General features: G+C 42.5%; 1 protein-coding gene across 6 annotated transcripts; it reads right to left on the reverse strand.

Moving 5' to 3' along the window:
* Nucleotides 1–383: 383 nt before the first annotated feature.
* Nucleotides 384–26,977, reverse strand: senp6a (SUMO specific peptidase 6a). 6 transcript variants are annotated; one of them, XM_030405588.1, is made up of 23 exons: nucleotides 26,816–26,977; nucleotides 20,328–20,421; nucleotides 19,265–19,328; nucleotides 18,142–18,248; nucleotides 16,887–17,039; nucleotides 13,865–13,935; nucleotides 12,593–12,684; nucleotides 10,699–11,089; nucleotides 8,976–9,214; nucleotides 8,749–8,889; nucleotides 7,538–7,571; nucleotides 6,883–7,071; nucleotides 5,727–5,920; nucleotides 4,612–4,799; nucleotides 4,005–4,121; nucleotides 3,790–3,912; nucleotides 3,610–3,702; nucleotides 3,172–3,506; nucleotides 2,095–2,183; nucleotides 1,885–1,973; nucleotides 1,733–1,801; nucleotides 1,266–1,416; nucleotides 384–1,159 (listed from the first exon to the last, which is right to left on the reverse strand). In XM_030405588.1, exons 1-23 carry the CDS (start codon nucleotides 26,844–26,846, stop codon nucleotides 923–925), a joined length of 3,291 nt encoding a protein of 1,096 aa, XP_030261448.1. In that variant the 5' UTR covers nucleotides 26,847–26,977; the 3' UTR covers nucleotides 384–922. The 6 variants fall into 6 exon arrangements, with proteins under 6 accessions (XP_030261448.1, XP_030261447.1, XP_030261445.1 ...); XM_030405587.1 differs by having other exon boundaries at nucleotides 10,699–11,092; XM_030405585.1 differs by having other exon boundaries at nucleotides 10,699–11,092; nucleotides 12,593–12,687.
* Between the last annotated feature and the right edge of the window lie 128 nt (nucleotides 26,978–27,105).

Raw genomic sequence — 27,105 nt, forward strand, 5'->3', positions numbered from 1 at the left:
TAATTAAAATTAACCACAGCCCATCCAGTGCATAAACTGACATTATCATGTCTATGTACTGTGTTGCAGAAATATCTACTGAAGTTGACATAACTAGCTATCCCTGGCGTGTCACGGTCCAAAGCTACTGCGCAAGTTGTGTTAACAATAATGCTGCTACCTGTTTGTTTGAAGTATGAACTTGACAGGTAGCCAATTCTTACTCATTTCACCTTGTCCAAACATATTGCCCACTTTTCCATCTCAAGACTTTCCCAGACTTTACAAAATGATCAAGGACCAGCACGCGCACACACACACACACACAGTGAAAACACAGTCTTATTCCTGTTGAATACGTTCTGATGGCACACAGAACAAATAAAGAGTTACGGCAAAGGAAGTGCTCTTGCATCTGAATCGTTTTAATGCTGAAAATTCATCCACTCCACATCGAAGAGACACAACAAGCACTGAACTACGTATGTGACTCGTGAGCTTGAAGTCAACTTTCAGAAAACAGGTCTTTTTTGTGGACCGTTAACAAATAACAGCAACTTCCTCTAAGTTTTTTTTTTTATATATCGTCTGTCTTCTTCTACACAACTAGAAAGCATAAAAAATAATGATGCAAGAGCGCAACAGTATCTGCACAGATCCTCCTGGAGAGAAGAACATCTATGAAAACATAACTTAACGGGCCACTTTATGACGGAGTCATAAAACAGTAAATTACAAAGGCAGCGGAGAAACTCCAGCATATTTACAGGTCACGTTTTATTTCATACAAATTTAAAGGTGTGTCTCATGTCTGTGGTTAATGGAGGGAGTTCAGGGTCGTTTCAGACATGTTGAAGTGAAACCAGCAGCGTACAATCAGGCTCGACCCCCCACCCCCGCTGGGCCCGGGAGTGACGGCGAGGAGGAGGAAGGTGGGGTTGTTTCAGGGGCTGATGGGAAGTTTTGGCGGCCGCTCCGTCAACCCAGAAGTCTCTTCGATCTCGGGCTCTTCAGGAGAGCCGGGTGGAGCCTCGACCTGGTCGGGCTCCCTCTTTTCCAGTTCTTGCTGCTCCTGGATCTTCAGGATGAGCTCCTTGATCTCCTCACGCTTCGTCTTCATTCGCTGCTGAGGGAACCAGTCGGACAGGTTGACCGGCAGGTGGAAACTGGGAATCGGATTCTGTTTGAAGAGAAATGCATTATGAAGAAAATGGATCTTGGGAGTTTTAGAGTTGGTCGATGTTTACTCGACACGACAACGACAAGTTAAAAGTCAGTCGCCTTACCTCGAAGAAGCTCTCCACATACTGCAGGATGTAAACTCCACAGTCGCTGAAGTTATCCTGCTGAGGCACACGTGGGCTGGAGCCCTTCATCACATCCTTCCCGAAACTCCTCTGAGTCCCTTTACGCACCTCCCACTCCACCTCCAGGTACCTAAAACAACGTCTCAGTTACCACTGATCATTTAAAATGAACTTGTCAGATTGGTTTAACTCCCACTTCAAGAGTCAAACAATTCATCAAAAAACTAAAAGCCAAAATGTTGAACTAAACTTCTGACATTTTGTTCTTGATTTGTGCAGATCATTTTTAAAGAAACTGTATGGGTGGGGTGACACAACGACACTGCTTTGTTTTATGGGGAGAAGTCAAAAGGGTTGGGAAGGACTGCTCCATTAAATCACAAGAAAACTTACAAAAAAAACCTCCAAAATCGTCTGGACATTTATATTTGTAAATCTACACTCACTCTCTCAGAGTTTTCACCACAGTCGACCGGGCGGGACCTCGCAGGGAGTCCATGATGAGGATACAAGGCCTGGAGCAGAAGAGGAAAAAAACCCTGTGAGTAGAGCAGCGGTGCCACCTGCAGGTGAACAGGCGGAAGTGCATCAGACTTACTGTCTGCAGAGGTTTTGTTTGGAGGCCAAAGCGGAGGCCTCAGAGGCGAGCGTGTCATCAGCCAGAGTGCCGTCCTCACTGCAGTCATCCTGCAGACAAAACAGTCAAACATCAAATCACTATTATTTCTTATAAATGACAAGACAAGTAATTAATGTGCAGATGACGGACACTAAATGAGTTGGCGCAAACGAGGCAAGGGTGGAGTACCTGGCCGGAGCTCTGGTCATCAGAGAAGGTGAACGTGTCCTCGTCTCCTTTTCCTGAACCGTAGCAAACACTGATTCTGTGCAACTCGCCTAGAAATCAAACAACAACATCAACAATCGGTTTCATACAAAGTTTTTAATTTTGCTTTGAGTTTAGTTTAATTCTTATCAGTGCTCATATGCATGAGAAAAGAGTACATGCGATAATATTTTTACACTTCTTAAAATTAGATTAAAGTCCAAAATCAGTTTCTGAGTGGAGGAGAGAAAACTGACTCTCCTGAGAGAGCAGAGAAGGAACAGACTGTAACACTCTTGATTTTGTGTAGATGAACATAAATGTCACAACTACATTAAAAAAATGGTTTAAACCTTTACTTTAATTGTTGACAGACCACTTTTACAGATGTACATTTCCTAGTTGAGTCGAATTTAGAGAACATTTTGGATTTAAAGTAGGATTAGTCTGATGGAACAGTAACAAAACAGGATGATAAATCAGACCTGACTATTGTCAGCTTTTAGAAATGGATGATTTTAATACTCAAAGCTACAGACACTTGGTCTGATGGGGAACCAGTGGTTCAGAGAGCTGACCCTCACTAGGGGTCTCCAAAGCTTCCTGTGTAGTTGTAAGGCTTTCTTGATTTTAAGGAGTGAAGAAAAAAAAGCTCTACCACTCAATTAAAACAATGAAAGAACCAATAGAGCAATGGCCAAACGTCAGGGAGAAGAACCCACCGAATTAGGGAAAAGAGAATCTTAATAGGTACGTATGATTGTTAAAAAATCACTTAAAAAACTAAATATAGACAGAGCTGCATAAAAAAGTTTCTAACAATATCAGCAGAGCCCACCTCTGATGCAATATTTACAGGAGAAATATGCTCAATAGAACACCAAATCACTTGTTTCCTGCAAACATCCTGCAATTATTGTGTCACCATCTGCTTCAGTTGTTGTTGTTATGCACTGAACATAACATGAAATATCCACAAACTGAAAGAGAGGGTCGAGATCAACCGCTCTAAACTGTGAAAGTTAAAAGGTCTCTGTAAACTAAACCTCCGTGACTCACTTGTATACTGTTGCTCTCCGTCAGCCTGCCCGTTGCCCGACACCGCAGACGTGTTGGAAGGCTCATGCCCCGCCTCTGTGAAGGCCGAGTTCTCCTTGGCGAGGTCACCGTTGGGCTGACCCTCTGTGGGAGCCTCAGGGACGCCGGGGGACGGGTCGTCTGAGGAGCTGTCCAGCCCGTCCCTGTCCGGAGACAGAGGGCGACAGTGGTCGGGCATGTTCTCCGACGGGGGATCTGCAGCCGAGGTGGAGGCTGGAAACGGGCACAGCGGGTTCTGCTCGTACACCGGCCCTTTAAGACCCGGGAAGCAGATGACGGCCAAGTACCAGTGAGCTCTGACAAGGCGAGAGTTCAAACAATTTACAGGACTGAAGTGAAAGAGCAAAAGTCAAGTTCAGAGATCTATAAAAAAAAAAAATCATAAATCTGGAGACTCACGACTCGTTAATGGGAACAAAAATGAAGTCCTTCTGGAAGAGATCCACGTGCCGAGTCCACGTCTTCACCCTGTTGTGCTTCCTTTTCTGGATTCTAGAGATTCAAAACCAAAGATTAAAGCTGCTGGTATCAAACTCATCTGAAGATAATGTGATGCAACCACATCCTGTTGAGACTCACGGCAGGTTTGTTGTGTCCGGGACGTTCCTGCGCTCTCTCTGGTTTAGCCTCTTGTAGAAGAACGAGCTGAACACGTGGATTCTTTGTGCATCTTCCTTTTTCAATTTCTCTAAAACTAAATATCTGATACAGAAAGACAATGAAAGGTCTCGTTTTAAGCATGAAGACTAAATCAGAGGGAATACAAAGCTTCGACAAATGATGGAAATACTGACTTTAAATAAAAATCTATGATAACGTCGTTTAGAAATTCCCCATCGTTAAGGCAGTGGAGGTCTTCATTAGTGACTGATATGCCACCTTTGGCTGGAGGAGGAGGGTACACCATTAATCTGGAAGACAAATGCAGACAACACTGTTACACTGACATTGCAAAAACAATATCATTACTGCTAATGTCCACTGGATGGGGCTGTGACATGTTTTATCTTGGTCGCAGCTGCCGGAGACGATTCTATGGAAGCCCAGCCAAAATGATTTCATTTTTTCAATGCCATTATTGTAAAAAATAAGAGTTAATGATTGTGCTATCTCGGGACAACAAAGCTTGTTTTCTTGTGACAACAGCTCATTATATGACATAATTGTTGGCATCTCGAGATCACAATTAACTTGTGATCTCGAGATGGCAAAGCTTCTTTTTCCAATGAAATTGGATTAGTTATCTCCTCATCTCTAAAAAACCAAAAGGACAAACACGAGATAATGCAATCATTTATCACGAGAAATTATTTTGGTTTTCTTTAGACCACAAGAGATGGAGACCGTAAACACATGGCCAAGTTTAATCTCACGCTCCCAGTTGACAGAGGAGTCACTCACTTGATGATTGGTCCCGAGAACGTGGGCTGGAGGTCGGTCATGTCCTCGTCGTCATCTTCAAAGTAGGTGCTGGTCTGCTGCCGGGTCGCCATCCGTGTGCGTACGGGCATGGTGACCGGGGTGACCTGCGTTACCTTGGTGACAGGGGAGACGTGGGTGATTTTGGGAGGGGTTTGTATCGGCTTTCCCTGCAGAGAGGGACAGGTGTTTGTGAGGAGGAAGGGGAAAAAAAAAAAAAAAAGGGACTATCTCAGCTAAATCTCCAGTTACTGCAGGGATTTGTAAATTAAGTCACATGGGTAAAATTTTCCTACTAAAATTAGACAAAGAATATGAATAAAAACCTTTTAATCATGTCCTCCCTCTCTGCCATTGCAACTACCCCAACAAAGCTCCCTAGATTCCCGTTTTTTAAAAGGTACAGTTAATCCCTAAAATTAACCATTTCTCGAATGGAGTTTGGTGGCAGTGCTGCACAGCATGATAGTGCCAGTACAAAGCTTTTCTTACAGACTGAGAGGCAGAGAAGCATGTTTAAAAATCCTTGTCAGCAAACTCTAGGCTAACAGCTACTAACAATTCCCAAACTCTTACTCCAACTTTTATTGAGACTTATGATCATCAAGACATTGTTGTAATGGTAACAGTTTTTACAGTTTATTATTTTGTTCTACACAATGACTTGCAACTTAATTAAAAATAAAAATTCAGCACATTTTTGGCTTCAGATTTTCACAAAAGTCTTTTCATCCAGTTGTTAAATGAATGTTATTAGTAGTACTTTTAGTAATCATCACACACCAGTGACCAGTGAATATTAATTATTGAAGGTTGGGTTGATCATTGAAGTCATTCCTCGGACAGAATTGAAAAACGTTGTCTAACATTGTCTCATTGTCATTGTCTAAATTGGTCTTTTTCAGTTTTATTTTAATATAAACTGTATCTTATTCAGTTTTAGACTACTTATAACCAAATGTGACATTTGAAGACACATTTGGCTCTCAGAAACTGTGATATCTAGACACAAAACAATTGATTGAAAAATATTTTTTAGATCGCTGGTCGTTGGAATCGTTGGTTCCAGACCTCATGGTGTGCGTTTCCAGGCTCACCTTGTCCTCCTTCTGTTTGGAAGCCTTATTGTAGTTGACCAGTCGGATGTTGGCCTCCTCGAAAGGCAGCTTGGCGGGGAAGTTGCTGAGGTTGTTGTTCCTGCCGATCTCGCCCAGGATGTCCTCCAGGATCATCTGCTCCTTCATTGCTAGGCCGTTCTCGAAGATCAGAACGATGTACTTCTCGTCCGACTCTGACGGCACAGATTGTTTTCAGTTAGACTCAGTTCAGGCCGACACACATTGTATTGTGTCAACCTTTAATTTGAAATGCATTAAGTGCACTTTTGAAATGCATTAAGTGCACTTTTGTCACATATCTCTAATCTCTCTCTCCATACATATTTTATTCTAGTCAACCCCTTTCATAAAACGTTTCTGCTTGAACGTACTGCAGCTAATTAGATCTGTGAACTGAAGTCGGCAGAAAATGAGCAACGAGAGCAGGACATTAACTACACAGGACATGACGTCCAGTTTATGTTCAGTCAGGCAGAGAGGATGAATATTCAACTAACTCGGCTTTGAATGAATCAACTGCGAATAATGTGAGCAGCACAAAAAACAGAACAACATAAATCATGTAGTAACTTTAGGTAAGTACACTGTTTTACTGCATTTAAGAGCATTCGATCACGTGCAGCCTGTCACGTGCAGATGAAACAGTAGCTGACATTAAACGCAGCGTGCCCCACTATATGAATATATAGGGCGACACCTACATCATTAGAACAAACGTATTTGCCCGTAGCTGTTTCACAAAGTTGTTTAAGTTTCTCCTCGAGATGCAACTCTCACAATCACTTGATTTTCTAAGGGAGTCTGGGACATCGCCATTAGTAGTGACAATCATCGCTTCATTATGTGCTCCGTATCCATTACTTTGACTGACACACACACACACATGCAACAACAACAACTGTGTAACGTAGATCACAATAACATAAACAATCAATAAGAGTACCGTTACAGCACCGGATCAATATGCAGTATAGGTAAGAGTGGTAGTACCTTTACAACCTCACCGATACCCATCTTTACTATCTGATAGCGCCAGGCTGTTCTGAGTTCAGTTCCCATTAGCCTTACTCAAGAAGAAAACGCATGATATTTTCTGCAGGTGTACAGAGGGACGGGTGTGTAGTTTTGTACTTACGGTCCCCGGAGCAGTCGTACCACTGGCCCCCCTCCTCCTTCGTCATGTTCAGCTGCGTGCGCAGGCGGACGCACTCCTCCAGGGTCGTCTGGAAGAACAAGACCGGAAGTTTGCGGACGCTGCACCACTCGCAGCTGATCAGCTCCGACGACTGGAGGCAAACCTTCTCGATGGTGTTTCGCTCCGCCCCTGAGGACAAGCATTTCACAGAACACATTTAGAAAAAATGAAAAAGAAACCTCCGCCGGATCGAACACAGACCGTGACGGAGCTTGATTTCAACATATTAAGTTTTATTTCCTCCCTGTTTTCCTCCTTAAGTGTTAGCATACTTGTGAAGAGCTGTGTGATGCCAAGTGTGTGATTTCATTTTCCAGCAACGGCTGAATTGTAACAGAAAACCACAAAATGTTGCCGCGGCGTTCTTTCAAACTTCCACATGGATCCGTTTGGTGTGCTGCTTTTTCCAGTGATTCGTTTTTCTCGCTGGTATTTAGGTGTTTTTTTTTTAATACATAAAGCTGCCACAGGTGTGACTGAACTAATCTCTGCCCACCAGCCTGAATACTGAGCAGACGGCGACACTGATGTCTGATCCAGCAGCTCTGCACACACTCTGTTCTATTTTTCTGCATTTATTCCTGCTGGTTCATACCTTCAGTCTCCAGCTGGATGTGGTCGATGGAAAACTGAAAAACAGAAACAAAGGGTAACTCATCATTCCCGTTCCAAATGCTTTTTCAAATCCTTTTTTTTTTTAAATCACTGGACTGGATTTTGGGGATCTTAGCTGGTTTTCTGCCCTTTCCATGACTTATGTTCCCCGTTGACTCTGACCATTTTGGTTATGTTTGCTGTCAATCAAATTCCAAACTTAAAAGCTCAAGCAGACGAGTCTAGTCAAAGCTAGCTGATTGTGGAGTCTCATTATTAGGTTGCTGAATATCGATGCTTTGGATTAGAATTAGAATAGTGTTGGTATTTCATGACCTGGGAGGGGGTCTCAACTATTATCCAACTTTCTCCAGAATCGCCCCCTCCTGCCTGTAAATCAGTTTCAAAATTAAAAGCCCTCTGGCAGTTCAGAGGACGTAATCCCACATGTTCCTTGCAAGACTTTTATTTTGAAACTGAAGTGCTGTTGTCAAGAACAGCAGGGGAGGGGAGTATTATTTATTCCTGATTTGTTTTTTCTTCTCAGCGGTCATCAGTACTACACTCAAAGTTTACATCATGTTACATTTACCAAATCAGTCATTATCATATACGCATTATTATGGATGCAGGATATATATTGTCCCGATACTGGGAAATGTACATTATGGGCTGCTGATCGGCATCGGTGAAATTCAAGCCAATAAATGTAGCCGATAATATGAAGTCAAATTGCTTTATTTGACCTAGAACGAGGAGCATTTACAAACCCTGTAGGAAAAAGGAGAAGAAGAAGAAGAAGAAGCAACAGCAGAAGGAGACAGAGAAGGAGGGATCATCTTCTTAAAATTAAATAAACTATTGGTTATGTTACCGCCATGTAAAAGACAGGTAGTTATTGGTTATCGTTATTGGCTGGGAAAAAAATCCATATCATGCATCCCCTTAGTATATCAGAGAACTTGCAGTAAACAAAACATGTACGCAAAACTGTGAACTACATACTTCCCATACTTCTCTTAACACTTTTTAGAGACACAAAAATCATGCAAGATTTGAAAATAACCCATTTTATAGTAAATGTATAAATACATTTCCTAACTTGCTAATGACTCTTCAGGGGTTATGTTGTGTTATTGGTCACATGAGGCTCAAAGTGCTGGAACAAAGTGTAAGCGCCATGTTTAAATAACAAACAAATGGAGTACTCACGACGACGGGCTTGGTCACCATCCTGCGTAGGGTTCCTACTCTCACACTCCGACACTCCAGTATGATGCTGGCACACTTACTAGGCATGATTTTGGGCTTCTTCGTCCTCGGTGAAAACTGCTCTGGAGGCTGATTTCCAAACTACAATTTGAAAGAAAAGAAAATATATGTTTGTTTCATTTGTTCATTTAGACCTAGCAGTTCCGATCCCGTCGGCTGAGTCTCACCTGGTCTTTCATCCGGGCTCTCCTTGGTATCGTGATCTTCATGTTGACGTCTTCAAAGAATTCCGTGTTCGGCTCCTCCTGCTCTGCGACGCCCTTCACCGCAGCCTCCACCCGGCCTCCAGACGGCGCCGGCGAGGAGTGAGCAGAGTCTGCGGGTCGAGGGGAGACGCTGTCCAGTCTGTTGGCGCTTCCCGTGCTGGCGTTGTCGGCCTCCTCCTCGTCGTCACTGGATAAGACGACTGCGGAGGAGAAACAGCACCGTTTGTAGTGTGAGTGGTTGTAGGTTGGTTTAGTTGTTTAGGCTGATTCATAGAGGCCGTTTTTGGTTTTACCATCAAGCCTAAGTGATCCAATCACAAGTCGACAGCTTCAAGCCGCTCACTTCACACCTGGCATGAGAACGTGTCACGACATGCGTCTTGAGTGACTTTGTGATCGGATCTCGCTACCTCGTCTATATGCAAATACACACCTATGTAACTGAAACAGATAATATAAACCAAATTCAAAAGTGAGCCCAAATAGTTACAAATTTGTTGTAGACAGTATTTCACAAAGTTCAGACAGTTTTCTCCTGGAGTCTCAAAATCAAGTGTTTATTTTTTAAAGGGAGTCTGGTGACTTAAGTAGCCTTAATTGGTTTCACGTCACTGCACTTGTAAAATTTGACATGTTTACGGTCGATATGTTGCGTTCTTTTGTAAATCCGGCGTAAATTGGTGTAGGCAATGTTTCGGTCCGCACTCTCCTCTCAGGACTTCTGCAGCCGTCGCCCTCTTTTCTCCACCCTGCTTCTATTTTCATCCTCGTGCATACTTTTGATCCTCATACCTCATACTTTTATCCTCAAAGTCATCCGCCAACGTTTTGTTTCCGAGCACAAACTGTTTGCACTCCCCTGTGCAGCCCCTGCAGACGGAGTGTCTCTCTTCTAGAAGAACTCTGCTGTCTACAGGCTCCAGAGAGCTTTAACCTAAGACTTGTCAGCAGGTCACTTAGTTCTAATCATAGTGATGGTCTTATTTTTCCGAGCTGCCGGCTCAGCGCGATTGTGAACGCGGCCTTCTTTCTGAGGTCGCTGTGACCTGTGGAGAGTGGACAGCCTTCACCCTACTTGGAAGGGTTCCACTATTTTATCCTTGAACATAGATGGTGTTAACAGGAAGGACTCTGGTGATTAGGGGTCGGCTTTATTAAACAACTTCTTTCCTCTGGGTACCGCATAACACCGGCATTATTTTCCCTCCGTTATCAGCCCTCATCTTTTACCCATTGGGGATACAGTGGTTACAGTTATACAACAGACCGCAGTAGAATCCCAATGGTTAGTTTTACAGTTTCCAATTTCAGTACCATCAGTGTTTGTTAAAATGTTACGTAATACTGTTCAGCATCAACAGTCTCCCAGATGCAGGCAGCAGGCACAGAGCATTCTTTAGCCTTTTCAGAGGACAAAGTCTGAAGTGTGGTCATATTTTGGTTGTTTCGGCTGTTTAGAGTGCTGAGGGGAACTTTTACGCCCCGTCCGAACAACACGTAGACAGAAAATCGCTGCCAAAGGAGGCAAACACCTCAAATCGTGCGAGTCCTCTCGTTGACCAACAGCTGCTTTTTATAGAAAATGCAAAGTAGGTTAACTTTAAAGAAACAGTTCATCCAAAAATGAAAACTCAGTCGGTATAATCATGACATGAAATCTTCACGCTCTGTTGTTTTGACTCACTGGGATCGTTGAGCTCGTGCTGCTTGGCTGTCGCCCTCTTCCCTTTCGGCGGGTTTCTGGCGCCGCAGCAGCTCGACGTGCCGGCTAACAGAGGGGCCCTGCCGTTGTTCAGAGGCAGCAGCGTTCCCCTGGTGCTCGTGATCCGTATGGGCACCGTTTCCCCGCGCGGCGCCCTCATGGTCGTGACCGGTTTGTAGAAGTTCTGTGGCAGGCTGTTTGGTCCGGGGGAGGGCTGGGATCTGATGGGGGGCCTGGGGGTCGGGGACGACAGCGAGGCCTGCTGACAGGGCAGCAGAGCCGGACCGTTCCCACAGTTGTGACACTTGCTGCTGTCCTCGCTCGGCTTCTTGCACTTCCCACACACTGACTGGTAGATGGGCTGCCGGAGAGGCTGCCAATGAAAGACACTTGCGTGATCAATCTATTCAACAGGCCGAAACAAAGAAACTTCTGAGAGATTGCTGCTACGGCTGCACAATTAATTTAAATAGTGTTTATAATCCAAATGGCAGAAACTACACCCTTTTGCTAAAGGTGAACTGTGTGACAAACAGCATTGTGATTAAGTGCTATAGAGCTGTAGGGGTGTCCTGGTCTACAGATCTTGTTCTCCAGGTGTAAGAAAACATGTTTGATACAGACCCAACAAACGTCACATCATCAGGATTTTAATTGTTTACTCAATAAATATTAAATTAGTGATGCAAAAACTATAATTTCCTTACTTATCGAGAGTCACGTCAAAATAATTGCTGTAAGACTCTTTTTTTTTTTTTCAACATTGTGGATCAGTAATAATCACTTTATAAATGTGTACTGGCTGATATTTTAGAAAACAATCCCCTCTTCAGCAACCAAAGACTCAAAGAGACGAGCCTTCTGTCTAAATGCCAGATGCTGACTAACTGAAAACAGCTCCCTGCTGCTGTTAGAAACACAGCAGGTGCCGAAAAAAACAGAAACTGCGCTGCAACACCAAAACTCTGTGCTACAAGAGGCTGAAGAGTTGGTGATAAATACTCTATTGGTTCTATGCTTCTCTCAGTCACATTATTATCATTATTATTACTATTTCTGTTCATAAGATTGACTTGTGCACACACGAAATAAACACGTATTTTTTTATTGCAAATGTCGGCTCATGTCGAAGTTATATTGATACGAGTTAAAAAAGAAAGATGAGATGTGCTGTTTCAGTTAGCTGAAAACACACCATTCATATTTGATGAATTGTTGATTCATTTATTTTTTCTTTTCTTTTTCTTTCCCATAAAAATGTTCAGAATGTTTGTGCTTTGGGCTACACTATGAACTATGAACACGATAATCAATACACCAGTGACATCTTATAACATCATAAAGAGGAATTCGATTCTGTGTACAAATATTGAGTAATTGAGCTTGAATGCCAAATTATTTGAATGTTAAGCAAAGAGCAGATCAAGTTCTGACAGATTGCCAAGATGATGATGTCCATCACGAAGTCGTCACTTTGCACTTTTGTTCTTTCACTTCAAGTTTTGATCTGACTTTCAGATTAAAAACATGGAGGTCATTTGCCAGTTGACAGCCTGCACGATGACATCTACATTTGGACGTTCAGCTCTTTACATTCATTTCACTGCGAGACCATCTGCCATAACAATCTCCGTTTGAACACTGAGGCTTTTCAGTCACAGTGGCAGTGTGCCTCTAAAGGTCAGAGGATGATCGCGGCGTGTTCCGTCTCTGAGAACAGCTGAATATGAAGCATTACAGGCTTCCGGATTAAAGCCCGGTGCTGTGAGGCGTTAGCGGAGAGCGAGGACAGACACGCTGACGGAGAGCTCGTCGCACAGCGGCAGAGGACACGTCACGTTTCACGACGGAGACGCAGATGAGTGTTTCCCCTTACCTCCGCTGCTTTGACCTGGGAAGGAAAGCTACAGCAGTCCTCTAACGGTCTCCTCTTCTGCTGAGCGCGACGCTTAATGTTCAGGTTCTCCTCTTCTGAAAGAAAAACAACAGAACAATCGAGAGCAAAATCACTTAATTATTGATCCCATTACATCTTTAACAGAGTATTCTCATGACTGACTGGCACAGTCCAACCAACATTACAGAAAACTAGAAAGTTAATCTGCAAGGAAACACAATCCTCTAAATCGTTTTTGATTTACATAGATGTTTAGAATAATTGTTGCGCATTTGAACCAAATGAGGATAACATGCAAACAAGCGTAATATTGGTATGTAAAGTCGTGTCCGTGTGCCAGATGATTACCATTCAAGTCAGCCATTCAACAGTAAATCCCTCAGGTAACGCCAGTGATCGATGCAGATTAATGTTGTCAAAAGTATACATTTAATTAACATATAGACTCTGAATATAAGAAACTGTTTCAATACTCGTTTTCAGCCATTATCAATATACCGGCACAAGCTGTGCTCTCTCACTCTCTTCTCTCCGTCAGGGAGTTTGCCTACATGTTTTAGCTGATCTCCGCTGCTAGCAGAACAAAGGTCGATTGATTGGTGATTAGGAATCGAAACTTCTCTGTGAGTTGTCGGTCTAAAAGCACTCGGTAGTTATTTTGAGCACAAAACGACACTCTCGGTTTCAACCTCTGTGAGGCACTACAGCCTCCTTTTACCCGCATTTTTCTGTCCTGAAAAAAAAAAAGAAAATGTAAACACAGTGAGTGAACAGGCGGATAACAAAAACTGCTTTGGGAGCAGTTTCCCTCAGTGGTCACCTTTATATTCCAGTCTTTTTTTTTCTGCAAACACGTCAGTATTCGGGGGAGTAGTTTCGTTTAGAGAGCCTTTATTAGCCGAGCGAGTGACTCTGAAGCTCTCCTCCCTCGACCGGGAGCTTTGAGGATTAACGTGGGAGGCCTGAGATCTCCTCCTCTGCTGGCAGGAGCAGGGAGGAGGCTCAGCCCAGATCCGCAGCTCTGCAGATGCTGCTGGCTGTCACACACAAATCCTCACACACACACACATACACACTTTTATCACAGATGCTGCACCGCACACACATGAGCGAGTCATTTCCTCCCAGCAGGAGGAACACAGTGTGCCCGTCGACAGCCAACACCACCAGCAGTCTCTTCTCTCTAGAAACCAGCTCGAGAGTGACTTTAAAACATCCTGTGTGATGTGTCAGCTGAGCTGTGAACTCTACCTGGGTCCTCCGGACAGGTGAGGACGATGCTGTCCACTTCTACAGCCTGCTGCGTGGTGGAGAAGTCGTTTCTGCGGGACAATAAAAGCAACAAAGTGGTCAGTGAAGTCACTGCATGAAACAGGTTTTTACGTTTAGATCCAGCAGCGACTGGCACCTGGTTTTTAACCACACTGCCAGGCGATGCTAAAAGTGCAAATACAAGGAGTTTTTAAATGACTTTTACGGTTTTACTTTATGTGATAAGCCATGAGAAGTGTGAAATTGTCTCTCGCCAACAAAATCTTCAAGGACTTTCAAGGCCCATACAAACTGTGCAGGTCTGAAGCAGTTTCCCCAAGACTTGAAAACATATGTTTTTCCCCAACCTTACAAGTTAAATGGACAAATTAAAAAAAATCTCAAAGTCAGCTACACAGCTAGCTCAAGCAAGACAGCCAAATCCTGCCAAAGCTAGCAGCTATAGTTTGCAACTGCTAGGCTTGTCTGAAGCAACAGAACTGCTAAACAATTTGATAAATACTTACATTTTGGTGAAGTAAAGTCTTAGTTAACTAGTTTGTAAATAAACAAGGCAGAAGCTAAATCCAGTCGCAGAGAATGAAACCAGCGAAAATAGGCAGGCTAAAAAGCTAACCAGCTTAAGGTAGCTTTGGTTATGTCAGTATAATTTTAACATGTTATGGTTTAAATTCTAATCGTTATATCAATTTCAATATTATGTTTAAAATAATTTGTTAGGAATATTACATGGATAGCTGAGGGAATGAATTCTGTTTCAGAAAGTTTGCTTGTTGACTCTTGCAAAAGGTTTGCGTCATTTTTTTTGTTCCTGCTGGAGACACAGATCTCGGAAGAAGTAGTTTTGTTTATGAAAAAGTTCAGGAAATATTACCAAACAAACTAAAAGATACTGCACTTGTTGGGGACTGTTTTTCCAGTATGGATAAATTCACATTTTGTGCTGTAGTGAGCATCTGCAGCAGCTGGATGCTGTGTGTGTCTGTTTGTTCTTTATATAGGATTTGTTGATCAGAAAAAACATAAAACCTCATCAGACTTTAACTTTAACATCAACATCACATCCCGACAAAAGGAACAATAACACAAATGCACACAGCTGCTGCATCTCAGTGCAGCATTTCGGTGTAAAACTACTGAACAGATCTGGGTCAAAGGTCACCGGACAGATGCAAAGTGACAGAACACAGGCAGGGAGCTTCAGATGTTTCACCACAGCACGATAAAACCAGAGCTGAGACCAGCTAATCATCAGCCAGACTGCAGAGATAAATAACACATGACAGCTCACCGTGTTCACTCTCAAATGTTTTCCTACTGGTGACAAAGAAGGACGAGAACCTCCCGTGTACTATACAAGATGTTCTCTTGAACCTTTTAATGAACCTTGAATAATAAAGAGTGGCCCAACTGAGGCTGGACCAGATATGAATCGGTTATGAGGCGCTTCAGCGTTTCTCAACGGAGCGTGACAACCTGCAGTCAGTGTGAAAACAGCCCGAGTGGAAAGGTTTGTCATGTTCCACTAGTTTAGTTTGACCATTTTACATTCTGTCTGGTCTTATATCCTCCAGTCTCACACGTCAGAGACGATGCGAAAGGAAATAATGAAAAAGTTTTGCTGTTACATTATGACTTGGCGTGACTTCAGAAAGCCTTTTATCAAAGCCGTTTTATTTCCAACAGGTTTCATCTGTTTTCTAAATCTTTGTTATTGCTGGGTATCTAATTCCATTTTATTCTTGTACTACGTCTAAACTCTCTGATTTGATTCACCTCGTTGTCGCAGTCCTGACTAGGGATGGGGTCGATGTACCTGTCGACTTCTGTCATTCATAAGCTGCGTTTTACATCAACCACGTATCATGTGTCACCGAAGTTGACCACACACTGACATGAAGAATCACAGTAAACAGAGACGCTGCTGACGCACAAACAAAACCTGAAATAATTGAGGTTGTCGATGTTCCGAGGATGTAAATGAAGCATGAAATGAGATCCAGTCCGAGAGAGATCGACTCTGAGGGAAGCAGCCGGATCAAGGTCGTACTGTTCCTTCAAATCGAGGCTGCTTGAAGATGAAAATCAAAGAGAGAAACGTCTCACTAATGCAAACAACTCATCGGCCATATTTTTATTTATTTATTTATTTATTTATCTTTTACAGCCTGCATTTCATTTAGTGATCATCTCTTCTTTGCACCAACCAGACTCTCGTGACTCTCGAGATTTAAACTACTTTCATCGACATTAAAGTAGATCTTGTCCAATTCGAGAAAACACTCAGTCTTTTGCTTGTTTAACCTCCGCCGAGAGGTAAACGATCTGACTGAGGACGTGCAAACTAAAAAAAAAGGTCTCATGTAATTTCATTCTTCCCAGAGAAAATCCTATATTTCTGCCTGCGTGAAGCAGATGTCTTCAAACTGTAAGGCAACGACACTGTGTGTGGTGGAAGGAACAGGTGCATGCTGGTTATCTAAAAAAACAACAGGAAGTTTCTTTTTGTGGCTTATTTTGGCCCCTCTGCTGCAAGTCAGCAGACGCACAAGGGAATCAAATAACTCAACATCATATTGTTATATCATGATAAGATGATGTTGTCTTTTCCTGCTTTTAAAAAGGCCCAATTACAGTAAAGTGATGTCATTTTCTGAACCTACCAGACTGTTCCATTTGCTTTAATGCTTGTTCTTCCCCAGTAAGTCATTAAATTCCACATTACTGATGATTATGGATCAAAAATCTCATTGTGTTACTATTAAGTCCAATTATCATCCCTGTAATATATCGATAACAAGGTATTTGGTCGAAGATATTGTTACGTTATGTCCGCGCACGTATGAAGAGCTTAAGAGGTCATTTCAGGCTGTATCAGGCCGTTTACATCCAGCCACTACAGGAAGAGTGGTACCAAAACTTGAATAATGATCCCCCAAACAGAAGTACGTCCAGGAAAATCAGACAAAAGGGGAGAGCAGCACGGAGAAGCCAGTCTTACCTTTGGACTGGTTTTCTTATTGCGGAGGGCATCTGTGCGTGCTGGAAGTGTCGGCCCTGTAAAACGATTCCTTGTGAAGATGCGGGATTGATGATTAAATAGTTGGTTCTGTTGGGGATGGGGGACGACGTTGCTACTGAGAGAGGGACCTCGCTGCAGGAAACGGAGACAAAGGCAAACACTTGAGTCACGTCTTCAAACCGATGTACACAAAAACCGGCTCACAGCCATTTCACACACACACACATCATAAGGGACCGTTTACGATGCACAAAAATGTGAGTTAAGCATTAACTGAGCGCATGCTGAAGCTTTAATCAACTCAAATGGTGATCGAGCTTTGAAATCATTCCCTCTGTAAACCTGCTCTAAATGACTGTCTTTACATTTTGTCAAGTCTGATTACCATCTCAATATCTCATTCTATTTATCTTTTTTTTTTTTTTTTTATCACTTGTAAAGCTTTTTGTTGTAAAGGTGCTATATAAATAAAAAGTTGTGATTGACTGATATAGTTCGCATCACTGGGTTCACAGGAAAGTCTTGAGAAATGTTCAGGTTTTATGGAATAAGATATTTTTTTTGCTTCTCTTATTTCTTTGTGTTCTGTGTTGTGTCTTTTGATCCAGAAATCAATCAATCAATCAATCAATCAATCAATCAATCAATCAGGAAAGAGAAAAGGCAATATAAAATGGCAAGAAAATAGGATTACACTTTTTGTTAAAGATGAAAACATTGATTGAATCAGACCTATATTTTACCCCTTTTATCTATTCTGCCAGTAAAAAAAAAAAGAAAAAGAAAACCACTGGTATAAAAAGATATGTTTCTCCTCAAATTAGTACCATAATAAACAACAACAAAAAAATGTTTTCCTACAAAGACCAAATTGCAGTCTTATGTGCAAGACTTGACTCCAGTGATGGATTGGAAGTCTTTGAGGTACTTGTAACCCCGCTGCTCGAGTCTGCTGGCAATTATTATTTATCATGTGGTGAAAACTGTTGGAAGGCGAGTGAAGTGAAACATGATTCGCTCACAGAAATATGAATTTGTGAACTACGGGCAGCACCGCACTCACTTTTTCCACAATTCTGGCAGTGTTATTTATTTTATTTTTTTTTTTATTCCAAACCTCCTGAAAATAATCATAGTCCAGACCGTCGGGGCTGTGAAGCAAACCCTGCACTTAAAAACCAAACATCAGAACGCACCGGCAGAGTTAACAGAAACAGGATACACCGTACCGTACCTGATCCTTTTGGGCAGCAGCTTGCTCAGAGGCCTCATGTGATTATTTGGCCGGTTTTCATACGTTCTCAGAGGATCCGAGGAAGTGAAGTGTCTTAGAGATGGAGACTGTGGAGAGGACACACACACACACACACACACACACACACACATTAATACAGGAAGGTCATCAGCTACAGGAATTAAGACTTAGCTCTTACAATCCTACTGATGCCAGAAATCACATCTGCTGAAACATTTGGTATAAAGGCGGTATGTGTTTATATTAGCAAGTATGGTTGGGAGCGTATTAGCGTGGGCATTGTTAATGGGTAGGAGGATGCTTAAGAATCTGAATCTGGAAAGTAATTAAATTGGTCAAAGAAATGCAGTGAAGAGGAAGTACAAAGTAACAGAAAGTGGAAATACTCAAGTTAAGTACCCCAGAACAGTACTTGAGTTAATTATACTTGGTTTTATATCATCACTCACTGCAAATGAATATTGGTTCCAAATATCATTCTGTAATTTCTAATACTTAGTAGTGGCCCTGAAAAAAAACAGATCGGCCCACCCCTCGTTCAGGTTTAAGATTTCGAGGAATTATGTGATGGACTGAAGCGCTGCACAAGTGGAAACTTGACCTCTAATCGTTAAAGTCAATAGGATTCAGGTTCTGGAGGAATGTCAGTGTTTTTATTGAATGTCGTAGAAATTCAGTCAATAGCTGTTGAGGTGCTTTTCACTTGTCACAGCAAAAAAAACACAGATTTAACCAATTTGATTTACAATTTAGTTTATAGTTTCATCTATTTTTTCTGACGTAAATCTAATCGAGTCCGAATAATATCCTTTAGAAAATAATACAAGGCCGACACCCAACACCCACTCACAAGCCCCCGCAACAAAAACAACAGCAGCAGCGCTGTAGCCCTTCAGGCGTCCCTTAGCGTCCCATCAATGTTAGCTCATGGACTGCCTCGGTCCTTCGGGTGCCATTGTTCTGCAGCCAGGCGCCAGTCAGGCCGTGGCACTGTCTGCTGGGGCGATCAGAGAGCCGCGCAGCCCGCTGGGAGCCACCAGTGCCGGAGCGAGAGGAGAGGAGAGGAGAGAGGAGAGAGGAGGGTGCAGGGAGAATGGTTTACCTTTTTCTCCTCAGGGGAGGTCGGCTGCTGCCGGTCCATCTCCTCCACGCTCACCACGCTCGTGCTGAGAGGCAAAGAAACAGAGACATTATGGTCGGACTCCTTATGTGAACAGAGTTGTATGAGTGTCTGTAGAAAATGACACATCTGCACAATAAAACAACAAAGTGGATTCTAGGGTTTGACCGATATGGGATTTACACTACTGCTAATGTCTGTTGTCACAGTTTTAGAACTGATTGTGCCAACAGCTGGTATTCGTCTTCAAGTTTTATCACTTTGAACAATAAGTGATCTACTGTAGAGCACTGGCCGTCATGAGAAACTACAACTCTCAGATGGAATAAGTGATCTTACACAGCTGCAACAATTTGGAGATGAATCAATTAGTCGACTGAAAGAAAATTAGCTTAATTTTGGTAATAGATTAGTTATTTCAATGAGAATGCGAAACTCTGTCTGGTTGCACATTCTGTTATTGGTTTGTGAATTTTTTTTTTTTAACCCGTTTTTTTAAACTGAATTTCTTACCGCATGGAAACTTTTAACTATAAAAAATTAGCGGCAGTCCACCGACTTCATTATTCGAAAACAATCAATTATTTACCGATCGAGCAAAACTACCAGACATCCCTTGTCTCGCATTTTAAGACTACAACCTGATTATGGGATAATGATCGAGAAACTAATCGCGAGTTAGTTATAACCTTTAAATGCAGATTAAATGTGAAAATGTAATGTAGATGAAGATTTTTTCACATATGCTAAACAGCTGCATTTCACAGCGGGGTTTAAACTCCAGCAGGAGCCTCTTTTGCCCCGATGATCAATATTTACTGTCAGCCAACATATCGGTCCAACCCTAGGAGATCTGCAGAACGGAAAAGGAAAGGATTTGCATGCAGAGCGCGCAGATCTGTACCAAAAAAGACCAGTGAGTATATCATCAGAGACGGGAATAGCCTGCTCATCAGCGGAGGTGTCGCTGGGGTCTCTTCCTGAATGTGTGGTGAAAAAAAGTGATGCAGTGCTGAAAAAAACGAGGGGCGGGAGAAGTGCTTACTCGTGTATCCTTTCCTCTTCACTGTCACCAGAGTGAGAAAAGCTCCAGTTGTGCTTGTACCCTCCATCTCGCCTGGTCTCTGACCTACCCAGGGCTTGGATGGAATAATAAACCAAACTCACGTCAGTACAGGGATACAGAACCAACACACAGCCATCTGCTGAAATGACCACTTGCACACAGTCACATTTCAGGGCTGATCATTTCAAAGAGATGATGTGAAACACTGGTAGCAATTAGCGAAGGAGAACCATGGGCTCCATGCTAATTTTGCTTTAAAAGCTCAATTCCATGAATAACAGAAAGTACACTCATGTCACTGCAGTAAGGCATTTGATTTTTTTTTTTTTTTTTTTTGCAGACTTAATTACTTAACTCATTCTTTTGGTCGATGATCTTATTGGTTGGATACTACCAATATCCCCCCAGTCAATTTAGATTATCATTACAACATCAAATACTATCATTTGTGACATGAGTGTGTAGGGATGAAAGTAATCAGCACAATCTCCTTCCAACGTCTGGAACAACTGGAAAATCTGTTTAAGTTTCTGTCAGTGTAGAGATTTTGTGGCTGAGTGCCAATGCAAAGACTTTGCTTTCAGGTAAACACGTTTTTTTTCCATGTATTCACCTCCCGGCAACAGTGAGTGTTTGCCATGCGTTTCACTGAGGCGCGTATCAATGAATAATGTGACAGAGTGTGTTGCACAAAAAGATCCTGAAAAATCCAAAACGTTTTGACGCCGAGCTGGCAAAACATCATGAAAATAGCGAACTTCAGGGTTTACGCACAGTCCATGTCCCCGACAGCGATGGGGCCTGTAGGGTTAGACACACACTTGAAAATATTCTATCTAAATGCGGCCTCAGAGGGAGAAAGTGGGATCTGTTTGGTAATCTGTCCGGAGGGTGAAAGTCGCAAGATTACAGGTTGACTGACAATAAATAACACCTTATTCCTCTTTCTCTTCTCCTCAATGTCGAAGAGTGCTCTTCCCCAATACTAAAGGCTTACTCAGATGCATGGACGGAGCACTCCATCTGTACGCTGCCTTCATTTCGTCCATATTTTTTCGCCTTTTGCTACGGACTAAACTGAGCAGGAGCGCTGGAAAGTGAGTGGGGTAGTGCAGCCGATACCTCGCAAAATGAACCCAAGACACGATGTTCAAACCACGGTGAACATCTGAGAGCACTGGACATGGTGTTCCACGTCAATTTCTCTCATTGGTTACTCATTTATTTCAAATTGCTTAAGCCTGTCACCATGACTGAAGGCTCTGCCTCACAGTGTATCCATGCAAAAATAAAATCAGATGCGTTTAAATACTAGGGATTCCAGACTAAAAGATGACAGAGAGTTACCACCATTTATTCATCCATTTATCGGTGCAGGAGGACCGTATGATTTATGAGCATGTATTAAAGATTCTTTGATTGCTTTTCACTAAAAGAAGATGTTCGACCTCTCTGTGACGCGATAAAACGTCTTGTTTACTGACAAAATGTACGGTTAAAGTAATTCCAGCATGGTTTAGTTTTTATTCTAAAGTTTTAATAATATTTTGATGATTACCATCATATTGTTAATTGCAATTATGTTGGACATGACGTATGCTGGCAGTTAGTGGCATACTGTCTGAGATGGTCATCTATTTTCATACGTAAAAGGAGGACAAGGCAGTTTTGTCCATCAATGACCTGGTTAGACTCACTGTTCTGCTCTCTCACACAACTCTCACAGCAAACTATGGAGCTGCATTGTCTTGTATACGTGAATAACTTCCATACTATGAGGCAGCTTCAGATTTTAAATTTAGGAGAGAGAATAATAATGTCACATCAGCTCCGAGTTTAGGTATCAGGACGTGTATCGGGGGAGAAGGAGAAGCTGGTGCATCCTCTAGACCCACATCTGTCAGATTAAGACATTATTGTGCCGTCTGATAACGACATGAAACAACCTTGACAACCTCACCCGCGGGCGGCGCCGGGTGAAGAGGTGAAAAGAAAGTCAAGAGTTCTTCACAGCGAGCAAAAAAAAAAAACACATCAGTTTGAGGCGGATCTGGTTTGATTTGGCTCGATGTGACGAGGGAGACATCAACACTGGCAGGGCTCTGATTCACTAGTACTCAGAGTCACAGAGCTGTGTGATAACAATGTTTTTTACTATCTTTACGAGTTAAACGAGTTCGACTTTGTCACTTTGTCTGATGTGCTGAGCAGCATATAGTTTCTTAGATGTAGAAAAACACATGCAGGGTCGAAACCATCTAATGAGAGTTTCACATCTTTCTCCTCCTCAACAGTCCGCACGAAGATTCACTTCAAAATGTGGACTGATTAAAGCCTGCTGGTTTACTTTATTTTTAGTCTATTTTCTTACACGTGCAGCTGTGTCCTCATGCCTCGGAGAAAAAAAAGTCAGAAGAAAAGTTGATAATCCTACGACACAAGACGCACAAACTCCAACATAAACCTGATGTTGTTGACACATATGTCGGATGTGGAGTTTTCCCGTGACACCCTGGTTTCCTATTTTCTACCAAAATCAACTGAAATGTGTGTCGTGGATCTTACAACAAACAGACAATCAGTACACACAATGAAAAAGGATCAAAATGCAGAATAGTTTCCTTCTTTAAACTAAGGAAACATAACCGAACAGCTAATAAATATGTTTTATTTTGGATGTCGTCTCGCTTCGCCTACATAATCATGTTAATGCATGTCACCCGTCAGGCTGCAGGCCCAGCGGTTAAATATAACATAAATCCCGCTTGTACGGGAATCAGTGACTGTTATTTCATCGGAACATGTGGCTTACATGGAGGCCTTGAGAGCTGCGTCTTTTTCTGTCCCTCAAACCAAAAATCGCAGCGTCTAGGCCTCGAACATAATGCTCCTGCCCTCGCTGTGCAGCTGCAGGAGTGGATTATCACACACTGAGGAGATGAGACCAGCGACAGAACAACTGCTGTCTGTTTTTAGCCAATCATCCACTTCCAGAGGCTTTTTAGATGACAAGAAAACAAAAATCTTCCAAAAAAAATCATCTATTAGATTGTGATCCAAGAGCTCTTTCCTCGATCTCTTCCAGCTAATAAACAGAGTCAACCCCCAAGGCTGTCAGATTCATGTTGCGCTCCATTTTCCAGCTTCATAAATTACAACAAAGCGCCCTGATAATGTTTGTGGGACACTTGGGTTCCTTCTGCGCCTCAGCGCACTCGTTTTTTTCTTTTTTGTTTGCGGACGCCGTAACAGGACAAATCCATGACAGTGGATCTATGACGACACAAAGACAATTTATCCTAACAAACCGGAGCGAGAGGCGCTGGTGCAGCTGAAAGAGAGCTTTGACTGTCACATGATGTTCAAATGCGGCTGGCCATCACTCAGAGGAAACGTAACTCGTCCATACATTTAACATGCATTAAAAAACATGTGATTCTTATTGCACCATTTCCTCTCCTGTTCAGTCTGACATTTTTTGGGAACACTAACAACCAGAACCAGGTACTCAGTGGGGCGCATACATCCACCAAGGTCAGACAGACCCCTTTTGTACTCATTCAAAAGATACCAGCCACCTAAATACACTTGATTTTTGTTCATCAAGATCCATGGATTGGTGCCTGAGAAACGAAAATGTGGAAAAAAAACCTTATCAGGCAATGTTAATCAAAGTTTAAAAACATTCATGGATGCCTCCCTCGACCCATATGCAGAGTAAAACCCTAACCTAAACCTTAACCCTTACCCATGCATCCACCCACCTTTCATGGATATCCGTTTAGCAGTTTTTGTGTAATCCTGTTGACAAACCAACCTACCAAACTGCCTGCGCATATACAGTGGTGTCATCCACATATAGATGAATTGTACCGTTTCAACCATTTAGATCAAATTTGTTCATAAAAAAATACTACATCCGTAAAAATACTAGTGGTTCGAGAATACAACCCTGTGGAGCACATTTGTAAACACATAAAACACTGAACTGACAGCCATCAGGAAGAACTTGTGTTTTGTCACTGAGATTATCCACAATCCAAATTACAAGACTTTTCATCAAATCCATTTGATTCCAGGTGTTTCAAGGCGTTGATCTAATTACTAGGGACAGATGTTAATGCAGAATCTGTAGTTCCGTTACATGAATAATGTTGCATTTTGTGCGTGCTTCATCTCCTTAGGTTATCGCTAGTATGACATGAGGGAAGCAGAATGTGGTCCATGACTTACTGGGTCCACACGCCCACTTCACCCGGAATAACCAGTCCATACCTCATCAAATGTGTCAGACCGCAACAGTGCATCCTATCCAAACAGATGGTAAAGACATAGCACTGGACCTGATATTCGCAGTGAAGGAATGACACTGGAAAACAACATGAGACCCCCTGCTGTGAGAAAATGATGGACGCACTGCAACAGTCCAGCAGAGAGCAGAGAGGGAGATGAACAGCTCTCCATGCACCAGAGAGAGAGCAGTTACAACACAACAAGTACCCCAAATAGTCTGATCGAACACTCAATACAGAGTGAGTGAGTGAGTCATAGACGATCGAGAGACTTCCCTCAGATAGGAACGAAAGAAGAGGCAGCAGGAGTTACTAATTTGAATACGTATGAATCATAATTACACTCAATTATCTTTCAAATCAAACATATAAAAGATACAAGTGAGTGGAATGTTTTGTTCGTGCAGCTGCATTTTATACAGTCGATATCTGGGAATTCACATTCGGAAGGAAACAGTGCATTTTATGGGACTATTTTCAGTGGCGGATTAATCCACATTTGGTTCCCTGGTGATCATTTGTGGCAGCAGGACGTTGTGTGTAGGACTGCGTCGAAATAAACTACGGTGCAACTTCCAAGGATTCATATTTAATGTGATAAGACACAAGATGTTTGCAAATAATTCCTTGCAAAGATTTGAAGTCAATTTGTTTTTCTCTGACAAGACTTGTTTCAATTCAACAAACTTTCAAGGATTTTCAACAGACTTGAAAACACAGGAAACGTTTTCTAGTTAAATGGACAAAATTCAGCCAGCATCTGCCATCATTTTTCTTAATGCCAACAAATCAAGTGAAAAGACCAAAACATCTGCATGTTAGTCTAACATTCATCACTTTTCAACTTTCTGTCTGTGGCTCTCAGCTCCAAGCCCATAGACTACGACCGAGGACACAATCTTTAAAACATGGCCAACAAACACGTAGTTTAATTTTCTTTGACAAAGGCTCGATAACATTATCAAAAACAGGAGGATATAGTGCATCTGTCGAGGACTATTTCCAGTGGTGGATTAATCCACATTTGGTGCTCTAAGTGATGTGTGGCAGCAGGACACTGTGTGTGGGTTTTTTTTTTTGTCAAAATAAACTACAGAGCGTCTTCGTGGTAATGAAGGAACATGTCAGCCAGTGCAACCATGTTCCTTCTTTATGGGTCTTCCATAGTTTTTGGACAACAGCAGAGCTCTATGGCACAAAAGGCGACGATAGATCCGGAATTCATACCTGTCATCAGATACATTCACTGTTGGTTTGGTCTTTTTTTGATGGGATTTGCTGTCAATAAGACAAAGACTATCACCAATCTTTCGCTTTAAATCAAGCGTGTGTTTCTAAAAGTGAGTTATCATAAAAGTATTGCTTAGCTACTCACATGATGGATTTGTATTTACTCCATTTAGCTCTCACTAAGATGTTTAAAAATACTGTTTTGATTTTATCTATTTGGGTTTCCAAGTGTGTAGCCTCTAAAAATGTAAATGATAACTGTTAGTCAAGTGAGGACCACCATGAGTAATGACACAGAAACAGTCAGTTATCACTGTAAAACACAATGTTTACAATTTTTGATTTTATATATTAGCTAGCTAATATCTGAAGCTATGAAGTCATCATGCTAGCACGGAGCCTGTGACAGGTTGTTAGTTTCCAGGACAAACTCTGAATATTTTTAAGTTTGTTGTTTAAGTGTTGGTGCATTTTACTGTGATGTGTAAACGTTATGTGGCAGCTAACAGCTTAGCAAAGGCAGGAAGGCCCGTCTCTGCTGTTGCTACAACCAAGCTCCCACATTGCAGAGCCAGCTAACGTCAGCGCTAACGGTGCTAGCTCAGCCCAGAGACTCAGGTCAGAATCCTCCGGACCGGGCCGCCCTGCCAGCGTCCCGTCTTCCCCTCGAGGCCCAGAGACCTGTCACTGTCACCGGCCCCGGGCAGCGCTCATTCCACCCCGGTTAGCTGAGGATGGGCTTGTCACAACAGCAAGCATTGTGAGGCTAACGTTAGCCACCTAGCCAACTGTGCACTCGCTCTGGGTCCACACATATTCTGGACCGATTATGTGTACCACCAGAGGACCCAAAAATTTGCCTCGGCAAGCAGGAATCCGGAGGCTGTGTGCGGGTAAAATGGCTGCTGGCCGCCCGGAGCAGCGGAGCGGAGTGTCACAGCTTACCTTCAAAGAAAAAGCTTCTATTGTGGGCCATGTTTATTCCATGATCCTCCTCAGATAATAGTGTTGCTCATCAGCGACCCAGGGTAGCAGATCGGCTCTCTGTAGCTGCTGACTGCTGCTCCGACTCGCTGACAGGAAAGTTACCGCGAAAAGCCGTCCTACTGCCGGAAGTCCAACACATGTTCCTTCAAAACAAAGTTGTTGTTTATTTTTCCCCCCTCCAACGCAACGCTGTCGACTGCAGCCTGTATGTCCACGTCTGGATTAAATAAATCGATTACACTGGGCAA

The sequence above is a fragment of the Sparus aurata genome, chromosome 22, assembly GCF_900880675.1.
Source record: "Sparus aurata chromosome 22, fSpaAur1.1, whole genome shotgun sequence".
Lineage (NCBI taxonomy): Eukaryota > Metazoa > Chordata > Actinopteri > Spariformes > Sparidae > Sparus > Sparus aurata.